The 12,885-nt window shown below is 43.4% G+C and overlaps 1 protein-coding gene across 2 annotated transcripts in view; it reads right to left on the bottom strand.

Annotated features, from left to right (window-relative positions):
* Nucleotides 1–12,885, bottom strand: part of PIWIL4 (piwi like RNA-mediated gene silencing 4) — a 174,026-nt gene that overhangs the window by 36,931 nt on the left and 124,210 nt on the right. For both annotated transcript variants that reach the window (XM_075851489.1, XM_075851491.1), the window contains 2 exons: nt 10,914–11,025; nt 8,769–8,953 (listed from right to left, as the gene is read on the bottom strand). In XM_075851489.1, coding sequence (XP_075707604.1) covers nt 8,769–8,953; nt 10,914–11,025 — 297 coding nt within the window. The remainder of the gene's footprint in view (nt 1–8,768; nt 8,954–10,913; nt 11,026–12,885) is intronic.

Genomic DNA, 12,885 nt, shown 5'->3' with positions numbered 1-12,885 from the left:
AGACAGTGGGGCAGATTTATTGATACTGTCTACGTTTTAGACAGAGTAAGGGTATGTTCACACGCAGTGGTTTCAGACGTAATTCAGGCCGTTTACGCCTCGAATTACGCCTGAAAAATCGGCACCATTACGCCTCCAAACATCTGCCCACTGCTTGCAATGGGATTTACGGTGTTCTGTTCCCACGAGGCTTAATTTTACGCGTCGCTGTCAACATACGGCGCGTAAAAAGATGACTTCGAAAAAGAAGTGCAGGTCACTTCTTGGGACTTTTTGGAGCCGTTTTTCATTGACTCCATTGAAAAACAGCTCCAATAACGGACGTAAAAATGCGAGTTGTTACAAAAAACGTCTGAAAGTCAGGAGCTTTTTTCGCTTAAAAACAGCTCCGTATTTTCAGAAGTTTTTGAGTTTGCGTGTGAACATACCCTAAACGTAGACAAGGCAGTCCGAAAAATCGCCAAACTTATCAAAGTGGTGCCCGCTGTATAATAAATTCAGCGCATCTAAAAAGACATGTTACCCCTTACCCGATAAGCCACACCCACTTGCCGAGCATCAGAAAAAAAGTCTAAAATGTACAGCATGTACACCAGAAATCTGCATAAATTTGAATAACGAATGTGCCCTAGTATTTCAGTTTTTCCTGGAGTTTTCTTTCAGCTGTGGCTGGAGTTGCCCTTTAACCATTATGGGTCCAGAGTTGCCTTAAAGGGAACCAGTCATCCACATATCGCTGCCCTCACTGAGAAGTGAAGTTGTTTCTAAGAACTTACATGTAGAGCCGGTATGGCCAGAGATGAGTCTGGGGTATTCATGAGCTGCTGCTACCCCCATCCACTCTCTAATTTACACATAGTTCTCCATTACGGGGCATAGGAACACACCTGTCTATCATTGTTTCATTTTTTTCTCCCTGCATTCCATTAGTCTTTTTTATTTTTACATTGATATAGCCGTACGGGTGCTTTTTTTCTGTGGGACGAGTTGTAGTTTTTAATGACACAATTTAAAGAAACACTCCAGGTTTTCTCCTCCCATACGCAAACGTAATGTAGTGTAATGTGGACATGTGTATTGACTTACCTGGTGCTGTATTTCACAGGCCGCCACTCCGCTCCAGGCCGCCATGTGGTCATGTGATCTGTACTCTAAAAACACAAATCCTACAACGTCTGCTGTAAAAACCAGATGTCAGTCTCTCAATGCAAGACTATAGGAGGGGCGGCCTGTATAATACAGCATCAGGTAAGTCCACGCACGTGTCCACATTACACTAGATGACATTTGTAAGCGGAGGGGGAATGGAAAAAATTAACCCGGAGCGCTTCTTTAATGTACCATAAAATGTAGTAAGAAACTTTAAAAAATTTGTTTTGTGGGGTGGAATGGAAAAAAAAAAAAACAGCAATTCCATGACATGTTAACTTTAATATGCGAGTCAACACAAATACCGCAATACCAAATTTTCGTTTTTTTCATGATACTTCTAAAAAAAAACAACAATTTGCTTAAAAAGACTCATAACATTTTTTTTTTTTCCGTTTATCGAGCTGTGTGGAATTTGTTTTTCTTGCTACGGCATTCATCGTGTGGGATGATTAGAATAGTTGAGACCAACTATTTTTTTATCTCACTATTTACATTAATTTAGGGAAAAACTGTCAACAGTTTTTTTTTTACTTTCAATATTTAAAGGGGTATCCCACGAGGGACATTTATGACATATCCACAGGATATGTCATAAACATCAGATAGATGCGGGTGACGGTCCCGCACCTATCTCTAGAACGGGGCCCCTAAACCCCGTTCTACCTGTTTGTGTGTCGGTTGATTTCCAACCATGAAGGTGAAAACAGTGTAGCCCGCTGAGCTACGCAGTTATCGTAAGCCCCATAGAACTTTATGGTTGTAACTGAAACAGCGTAGCTCGCATGCTACGCTGCTTCCATAACGGCTATTTACTACTATGGGACTTACGGAAACAGCATAGCTAAGCGGGCTACACTGTTTTCGTAACTCCCGACCATAAAGTCAGGAAGTGGCCGGGAGTCAGTGATAGCAGACAAAGCTAGAACGGGGTTTAGGAGACCCCGTTCTAGAGATAGACGTGGGTCCCACCTCTGGGAACCGCGCCTATCTGACATTTATGACATATCTGGTGCATATGTCTTAAATGCCCCCGTGGGAAAACCCCTTAAAAAGGGTTTAATAGGAGGACAAAGATAGCAGACCTGGAGGTGTTTATTAGGCCCCTAGGTTGCCTTGACAACCATTGGCAACCCGTGATCACGTCGTGGGAGAGGAGTCGATGGGGTGACTGACGAGACCCCCCTCTGTCTAACGGCTTAGATACTGTGGTTGCTATTGACTGCTGCATCTAAGCAGTTATACAACTGGGATCGGAGTTATCTCTGATTCCGGCCGTTAGAGCAGGGTGTCAGCTGTACTACGCTGCTGACACCCGCAGCATATGGAGTGGGTTCAGCCTGTGAGCCGGCACAGGACATCCCTCTCCGACTTCCACCGTACATGTACGGAGGACTACGAGAAGGGTTTAAGAGATGAAAAATGCGCAAAATTTATTAGTAGTATGTGCCATTTTAAGGGGGTAAAATATTGGCGTACAGTACACCAGCAATGAAAAGTGTGTAATATTTCTAGCAAGTTCAGGTACCAAATTCACCATTCTGCATGCGCATTTCTGATAAATTTGGCACAGTTTCTAGCTTACCTGTAAAACATTGCGACAATATTCCTAAAGCTGCACCAGAGTGTATAAAAGGCCAAAAACATGACATCACAAAGGAACGTTAAAAAAAAGTTAGCTACAAACTGTTGCTCTCCAGCTGTTGAGAAACTACCATTCCCAGTATGCCCTGTCAACCGTTGTACAGCCACAGACAACGTGTATATAAGTACAGTCGTTTTTTCCTTCACTTACCACTAGAGGGAGCCGCCAACCAGTAATATTTAGAGTATTAGTTTATATAGATCATCATGATGTATCAGTTACTATTCGGATCCCTTTTATGTACCAGGTGCAACAAGACTGAAAAAAGTTAAACTTATCAAACTACTTTATTCCTCCTGCTTTTTATCTCGGTCGCCTGCATTTTTCACTTATACGGGGTGTATTTTGTATCATGGTGACTTGTGAGCATAATATTAACCGTTCTAAGTCAAACAGTAGCCCAGGGGATCAAGCCGTGACCGTGAACAATATACAGCGATATCATGATATATTGTAGGGACTATCCCAGAACCATGTGCGGGCCCAGAATATTATCTGATATGGCAACAGAGTAGTTAAAAAGAGAAAATCTATTATCAGCCTGAAGGAGTTAAACTCCCAGATCTATTACCTGTTTGGCCAAACCCTTCAGATAATCCCATCGCACGACTATCGGAGCTTACATAACAGCATAGACTTGAAAAAGTCATCATTACCATCACATTTCCAATAAGATTTACGAGCAGCCTCCACTTCTGTGCAGCATTTACAATTCTTCATCGTTTACATGCTTTGCTTTCCCTGTTTTGTACCAATTTTGTCGTATATTTATGTTTTCTTCTCCATTCACATCCAAAGTGACAGTATATATTGTGCAGGTTGCTATTTGGGAGTATGATACTATATAGATCCTGTTAGACATGTGACCTATCTGCGTGGAGATGTTTGGCTGGGTTACTATGCTGCGATTCTGAATAGTTGTAACGATTGGTTTCGACTGATAATCATTGCTCTGGTAATTTGAATTATTCTGGTTGGTTTTCCCACTAACAACATTCATCGCCTATCTACAGGATAGGTGCTAAATGTTAGACTGCTGGGGTCCCCACCACTGGTACCCCCACTGATCACTAGTGCAGGGGCATGTCCACGGTGACGAGGAGTTGTATGGTGCGGTAGTCGAGCATGCCCACTGCGCTTCATTCAACTCCATGGAAGATCTGGAAAGAGCCAAAAAAGAGTTCACATGCCGGTGAGGAGACATGGGGGACTAAGGTTGTCAGGACTGGTGATCAGTGGGGGCATTCAGCGATCTATTGTTTAGCATCTATGCGACTAGGGGATAACTGTGCGAAAAAATCATTAAATGCGTTTGTTGTCAGACAATTGAAACAGCGGTGATCACTACATGTAAAGAGCATGGCATACTTCCAATGGAGGCAGACCAATCCGCTGGTATGGGAAGGGGTGGCAGGAGGTCGCTCTGCCTTGGTGCCCCCGACACATTCTAATGTAATGCCCTGAATCCAGATACAATTGAATAGTATAGTCTGCACATAAGATCCCTCAGCCCTCCAGGATGGTGCCGGCCCTGAACCAAGGGGGCAGCAGGCACAATACATCTGGGAGGAGAAGGGTCAGTAAGCTCCAGCAAGTACAACCAATAATACAGCCTCCTATCCTTCTCACTGTGTACAGGCATTTAGATATATTGATTAACCCCTTAATGACCGGGCCTGAAAAGACCAGCTAAATTTTCTGTTTTTGCCTCTCTGCCTTTCAGCAGCCATACGGCGTGAATACAGGAAAAAGCAATTCTTGGTATTGTTTTTCTTGTGTATTCTTTATCCCGTTCAAGTTTCACGCTAAATAACGCATGAGATTAATTCCTCAGGTTATTCCGGTCGTATAGATACCTAATATGTGTAGGTGTTTTGTTTATATTTAGTGTAGGGGGCAATAAAATATATTTTATGCAAAATAATGTCTTTTTTTGGGACTTTTTTTATTTATTTATTACTTTTTTTTTTTAAAATCCCATTAAGGGATAACTTTATTTATAACTTTTATTTTTTTACTTCTAATGTATTAGCATACTCCTGTATGCTAATACATTACACTGTGTCACTATGAGCCCGGCTGCTGATCGGGCAGCACATGGTGTGCCCGAACAGCAGGCAAACGGAACAGACAGCCCTGGGGTCCTTTCTAGGTCCCCAGGGCTGACTGCAGAGGGATTCCATGGTATTTGATCGCATTACCGGAATCCCGGTGATGTGATCAAAAAGGGGAATTCCCTTTGATCATGCCGCGGTCACGGACCGCGGCAATCAAGGGGTTAAACAGCTGGGGTCCGAATGTTTTCCGACCCCAGCTGTGTTCAGGAGGCTGCTCTGAGATCAGGAGCTCTTAATTACAGCTCTTGCTTAGAGGATGAGCGCTCACACCAGTACATCTTTGCACCTGCGAAAGGATACTATTGGTTGTCTGGTTGCGACCTCCCACAGTGAAGAGGAGTTTGAATGGAGCGGGGATGGAGCATGCGCTTTGCCGCTCCATTCCAATTCTATGGGCCTGACACGGAAGACTCAGACGTGATGTGAACAGGGCCTAACGTCTCTTCTTCCATATATAATACAATGTTTGCCCACGAAAACAAGTTAAATTTACCCGTACTAAAAGACAAATGTACAAACAAATGAAAGGAGTAAAACACACGAAGAACACAGAGACTGAACAATGTTGCCGCGTCCTAGACTGAGTGGCTGCTTCACATCATCTCTATCATTGCGATTTCTTCCCCTGACTCTATTATGCAGATTGCTACAAAATAGAGCGTTGATAATTCTGTTACACTAAAATCTTATCCCCTGCGTCCCGGGCTCCCCGCTCACCCATGTTCAGACGCACAGCTGACTTGAAAAAGAAGAAGATGCAAACAAAACGCTCTCATTAATCCCTAATGTGTCACTTTATTTGAGCAGATGAAAAGACTTCAGACATAAAAAAGAGGCCAAGGAAAAGAGTTGCTGCATACTTCCCAAATCAGAGCGGGTTTAACTCTCAGTCTTTTGTGTAATAGCTCAGCCTCGGCGTCAGAGCGCTTCTTTGTAAATGGAACAATACGGGAGGATTGATACCGTTCTTACAGAGCCACTGCTATATATACACAAGCCGCTTGTAGAAGATGCCACAAAGACTGCAAAATATATCCTCGCAGCAAAGGGAAATATAAAAAGTAGGCTAAAGGTAAGAAGACTATAAGAAGTTATATATATATGAAATAGTTAACTTTTAAGGCCCACCTACAGGAAGTCACCTGACTCATGATACTCACTATAAATATGTGAACTCATTTGTGAAACACCAAGCTATGATTAAGGACCCCAATGGTCTGAAACGCGTAAGATTTGTTTTAATCTCTTGGCCTTAACATGAACTAATAAACCATTTAACTTTTATACCGAGTGCTGGATACACCTTCATCATTCACCTCCATTACCTATAAGAAGTTAGAGCCTATCATGTTACATCACGTTTTATAGTCCTGTCACATCCTGAGCTGTATTCAGAATTCTGCTAGTTTCCTGTTAGCTCTCAGGCTGCCGGCCGAACCCACAGATTTTGGCCAACCATATAATGTATATGGGGGTGTACCGACTCTCTAGTAGGGATCGGCCGAGCGTGTATGGAGTAGTCGGGAGGAATAGCGGTTGACCAAATAAGCTTTTGGCCGACAGCTATCTTTGATATATGGCGAACTGTAATGTTTAATTAGGGATGGTCTAAGGGGTGTGCGACCTGTGAAGTTCACTCGTCACTACTGAAAGGGGACGCCACTAGTTTTGATGGTCTGGCCACCCCAGAGTTCACATCACTTATCTTAGATTTGGTTTACGAACCTATGAAGAAGTAGTTCACAGGGTGCAGCTGCATTCCCTAATATATTAGTTGGGCAGTGTTATTTGGGCACCTTACAGCGATGGTTTGTATATTTCATCGCTGTATAAAGGTTGGGGAAGGGGGGTACGTCTATAGAAGGTATTGAACAAGTAACTATCCAACCTCCTGAAGGACAAGTATACAGGATCAGGATCGCTACAACCTAAATTTCCCACAATAGATTGCACTGGAGTTCAGTGCATTTATAGGAGCTCAGCTATTATATTAGGGGTGTGTCTGTCAGTACATTCCCACAGATAGATTCTGAAGCGTCAGCCAGTAGAATTCTGAATGCAGCTCTGAATGTGAATGGAGTATAAGACATGATATAACTCTAAATTAGCAAAGCAATTGCCAAGGTAAAGTGTATTGTAACCTATACAAAAAAGGAATTTTGTAAATGCAATTACTTAACTTGTAACTATCCTGAAATACACAATGTAATAGTTCACAACTGCATTAACATTTCTCTAGGCTTCAGAGCTGAAAACTTCAATTGTTTCTTGCTGGTTTAAAGGTGTTTTCCCATCTTGGACATTTATGGCATATCCACAGGCCTATGTCATAAAAGTCCAATAAACGGGTGTCCCACCTCTGGGACCAGCATCTATCTCTAGAACAAGTCTCCCTAAATCCCGTTCTATCTTACTCTGCACGGCTGCTTCCCGGCCACCTCCTAGTTAGCTGGTCGGGAGTTACGGAAACAGCCGAGTGCTCGCTGTGCTACGCTGTTTCTGTGACTCCAGACCACCTAACCAGGAAGTGGCCGGGAGGAGGGGGAGCCGAGTAAGCTAGAACGGGGTTTAGGGTGCCCCGTTTTCTAGAGACAGGCGCGCATCTATCAGACTTTTATGGCATATCCTGTGGATATGCCACAAATGTCCAAGATGGGAAAACCCCTGTAATGTCTGCGCAGAGCTTGCTCTGGTGATTTGCATTCTGGGAAGTGTAGTATTTCTGCCAAGAACTGTACAGTAATGTGATGTAGTAAAAACTAACTGTCCCACTGAGCTCAGCTTTTAGGGGCGTATCTGTCAACAAGCTTTTTGACTGTTTCTAATAACAAAAAAAAAAATTGTAATTACAGATCTGGAGTACAATACGTGCTGTTACTTAGGATCAGTATAAGATCATTTATGTAATGTATTCACAAACTTACTGAACTTTTTATGTAAATTCTCTAAAGTATATTGTGAAATGTTGCTTAACGACGGACACGCTGTTTAGGTTATGACTACAAATCCAAATGTTGTGGGCCAAATGCTCCTTCAGCCAAAAGCTGCCACAAATATACATGTTCAGATCTGGAGTGTGCATGTTTACTTTAAGGGTATGTTCACACGCTGTGTCAAAAACGTCTGAAAATACGAAGCTGTTTTCAAGGGAAAACAGCTCCTGATTTTCAGAAGTTTTTTAAGCCACTCGCGATTTTCGGTGTGTTTTTTACAGCCGTTTTTGGAGCTGTTTTTCAATGGACTCAATGAAAAACGCCTCCATAAACGTCCCAAGAATTGTCCTACACTTCTTTTGACGAGCCGTCTTTTTACGCGCCGTATTTTGACAGCGACGCGTAAAATACAGGCTCGTGGGAACAGAACATGGTAAAACCCATTGCAGGCAATGGGCAGATGTTTGTAGGCGTAATGGAGACGTTTTTTCAGGCGTAATTCGAGGCGTAAAATGCCCGAATTACACCTGAAAACACTGCGTGTGAAAATACCCTTATAAGAAAGCAGAATACGCAGCTACCAGACATCAATGATGCCGATTATCTCACTGGGTAAGACAATGTTTACAGGTTAATATCCAACCTGTGTGATTAATCTTTCCTCCCAACGAGAGACATCTGGGAACTCTTGGACTTTGCTCGTACACATAGATCCATCTAGTGTATGATCAGCATTACTATTTATGTTGTATAATGATGCTCTTCACTTCAATCTATACCAATGGCCAACTTAACACCAGCTGCTATGTAAAAAAAATTGCACTAAAAATCAAAAACAGTTGACCATGCCATCATGTATGTGTATGTAGCGGTGGTCATATAGACAGGCTAAAAACACATATAAAAACAGAGTCTCCGTCTTACATTTTGGGGTATTCAATGGAGAAGCCCATTCCTTCGCTCACTTTCATCAGACCATTGATCAGCTTTTCAGCAACATCTGCACTGCGGTGACTGAATAGCAGCAGCCAGTTGGACAGGGGCTTGGCGTAGATCATTCTGCCATTCCGTGTATCTCGAGACCAGTCGGCAGCAGACGCAGGTTGGCACTGGAAGAGGAAAGTTCATAAGCATTAAAGCGATTTGAGTCTATGAATTCCTATTGTCGAGTCCAGTGAAAATTTTTATTCAGCTATTTTTTATGATGGTTCCTTAGAGGTTTCTGCCGGGGGTTTGTGACGGGGAGAAACGCGTGGCATTCAGTGCTACTTTTGCCTTCAAAATGACGAAAACTCCCAATACCCCATTGAAAGTTAATGGGATCTGTCGTTAAATGTCTGGTTTTGTGGTAGGACTGATCCGTCACAGCATAATGGCTTCCGGAACTCATAGCAGTAGTGTGAACATAGCCTAAAAGAGTCCAAATGAGCTTTCACCCAGCGTTCCCTGACTTCTGAATGACAAACCTGTCAATATATCCAGCGATACAAGAATGTTTCACTGCATTACTAGGATCAATTGTTGGTCAGGATTCCAGGAAACCTGGATGACATCCAGAAATAGATATAAAGAAAAAAAAGAAGCTCAATAGAGTAACAGAAAAGAACTTATAGGCAATTTTGGGGTGTATTTTTTATTTATTTGGGGAACCATGACACTACATGACTAAGAGCGTTTTGGGCCTTGATGCCCTTTTGAAACTATGAATTGGACCTGATATATTTTTTGTAGGCAAAATAGGCCAAAACATTGCAAAAAAATATATCTTTCATGTTCATTTCTAGGGCAATTTGCTAAATAGAAAATGTTTGCCCCAAAAATGAATATTCTACACGGGCGTTGCGCATCACGGACGTGAAAAACGGCTGTTTTTCACGTCCGAGGTGCATCTGTGCTCTGCAGGACGCAATATCATGCATCCCTCCATAGACTAGAGTCTATGGAGGGATGCGTGAAGCGTGAAAAAATAGGACATGTCCTATTTTCTCACGGACCCGTCACATAGTCTGTTGATACATCGGCCGTGTGAACGGGCCCATTGAATGACATACTCATGTACTATTCACGTACTGTGCTGTAATTCCTTTTCTAGCGGCATGCATCGATTATTTTAATTCCATGTGTGGTTTGTCAGTTTGCTTATTATAGCCTAATAAAGAATTTAATTTATTTTATATGGTAGTTGGGAAATAAGGCTTTCTTGCCTTCAGTTGTTAGATACATTGAATTACATAGGTCCGTGGGACGCCCGTTGTTTTAATGTCCGTCACGCGGACGTATAACACGTTCGTGTGAATAAGGCCTTATTCTTTGGTGCATAGCGATGCCGGAGGTATTTACACTGTCTGACATCGCCATAGCTTTAGGCTCTGCACATGGTGGGAAATCACGCCTTCGAGCCTCTTCTGCTATAGAAAATCCCTGTGAGGTCAGCAATAATGTAATGGATTTCCCTGTCTACTGCCCAATCATTGACTTGGGAGCACAGAGCTCAATATGGGGCTTTACAGACAAGGAACTGATCATAAGTGACAGATTAACTCCTTCCCTCCTAATATTTAAATTCATTTGCCCGTTAATTTATAGGGCTAGGAGGGAAGGGGTTAATCTGAAATGTATTTACAGTTCACAATGAGGTAGTGCTCGGTATATTACAATCTATTTTAGAGGGGTTGGCCCAAGATCAACATTTATCACCCGTTCACAAGATAGATGATAAATGTCTGATCGCTGGGAGCCCCAGCCCCGGCCCTCCCACTGATCACAAGAACGGGGGTCTTGAGTCCCCCGTTTCCCCTTACTGCACGGCCGGATGCACGAATGGAGCGGCGGTCCAGCATGCACGCTGCCGGTCCAATCACAGACTACAGACTGACAGAAACAGCTGAGTACTGTCAGCCCCATAGACATTGAATGGAGCAGCAGCTTGCACGCTCTACCGTCGCTCTATTCAAGCTCCTCCTCAGTGTCGGTGGGGGTGGCAGCTAAGGGGCCCCCAGCGATCAGACATTGTGGATAGGTGATAAACATTAATCTTGGGACAACTCCGTTAATGTCTTGGCCACTTACTATATTGTCCCTCAAGCAAATCCTCTCCGGTGGAATAACTCGTCCGGTGACAGACAGCTGCTTCTCCAGTTGCAGCCCCCATTTTGCTAGTTCTGAGCTCGCCTCCCGATTTCTGTGAAAAACATGAATCAGCACATTAATAATGCACATTGTTACTACTGTCACCGACCGGCCCTCCTTTCTGCCAAAACCAAAGTCTAGGAAGGTGGCATGAAACAGGATCTTCTAGTATCATTAAATATATATGCTGTTCCGGTGCCAACTTATAAGAGGTTCGCTAAGTGCGCCCGGCATCCTTCTCACTCCAGCGTAGCAAATACATCAGGTGTATAAACAGATAAATGAATGAATGAGGGAAATGTATCAGTGAAATCCAATCATTAGCTGCTGTCATCTGCAGTTATATTACAGGCAAATGAATTGCAAGAAATGTCATCCGAAGAAATAACTTAGTTTATGTCAGCTAAGGAACAGCGGACACATACTTATTGATTTCACACTTAAAGGGGTTTCCAGGATTGGAAAAATGACTCTGTATAAAGTAAATGGAGCAGAGCTGCAATACCAGACACAACCAATGTATAAGAGTAGCGCTATTTCTGGAAAAAAACGTAATGTTTTGCTAATCCTTTTAAAAGGGTTGTTCTGTCTTACACACATTTCCCATCGTTTGGCTTTGAAATCACTTTATGATCGGTGGAGGTCTGATCCCTGCCGATCTTGAGAATGGAGGGGCAGAAGCCCGCTTGGCAGTTTCGTTGCACTGTGCACATCCCGTCCACCTGCTGTGCAGTGAACTGCAACATAGAAAGTGAATGGATTTTCCAGCACAGTGGTGATCTGAAGCATCTCTGTGCAGGAAAAAAATGATGAAGGAGCCGCAGCTGCTTCCTTCAAAAATCAGTGCCCCACTTAGGCCTCATGCCCACTTCAGTTTTTTTCGTCAGGTTGCTATCCGTTGTTTTAATGGATAGCACCCTGACACGTTCATTTCAATGGGGCCATGCACACTTCCCTTGTTTTAACGGAACCGTGCAGCCGTTCTGTCAAAAATAGGACAGGTTCTACTCCTGCCTGTTTTTGACGGAACAGTCTCGGTCTTTTCATTGATTTGGTCTGTGAAACAACGGACTGCACACGGAAGCCATCAGTGTGCGGTCCGTGTTTCATGGAACCATCAATAGCGGCCGTACAACGGCCGACAGACCTGTGCATGCAGCCTTAGGCCGGATTCACACGAGCGTGTGCGTTTTGCGCGCGCAAAAGGCACTTAACAGCTCCGTGTGTCATCACCATATGATGCGTGGCTGTGTGATTTTCACGCAGCCGCCATCATTATGACACCCCGTTTGTATGTTTGTAAACAGAAAAGCACGTGGTGCTTTTCTGTTTTCATTCATCCTTTTCACAGCTGTTGCGCGAATCACGCTCGTCCCACGGAAGTGCTTCCGTGTGCTGCGCGTGATTTTCACGCACCCATTGACTTCAATGGGTGCGTGGTGCGCGAAATACGCACAAAGAACGGACATGTCGTGAGTTTTACGCAGCGGACACACGGACACACACTGCGTGAAAATCACGGACTGTGTGAACTGACCCATAGACTAATATAGGTCCGTGCGAGGCGCGTGAAAATCACGCGCGTTGCACGGACGTATATCACGTTCGTCTGAATAAACCCTTAGTCGTAGGTTGTGTATGGCATTAAAGTTCAGTACAATTAACTACAATGGAATTAAGCTGCAATACCAGACACAACCCATGGACAGGTGTGGCGCTGTTTCAGGAAGAAAGCAGCCATGTGTTTCTAATCCTGTACAGCCCTTTAAACTAGAACTACAGCCCATTCATTGTGAGGATCAGCTGGTTTATCGGCAGTTGTCCTCGCACTGATCAGGAAAATACGTATTCACACATCATGGTTTTGAGAAACTGCTGCTTTGCAAATATTGCAGCAAAAGCGTAAAAAAAA

The sequence above is a fragment of the Rhinoderma darwinii genome, chromosome 2, assembly GCF_050947455.1.
Source record: "Rhinoderma darwinii isolate aRhiDar2 chromosome 2, aRhiDar2.hap1, whole genome shotgun sequence".
Classification (NCBI taxonomy): Eukaryota; Metazoa; Chordata; class Amphibia; order Anura; family Rhinodermatidae; genus Rhinoderma; species Rhinoderma darwinii.
This window is presented reverse-complemented; position numbering and strand designations above follow the sequence as displayed.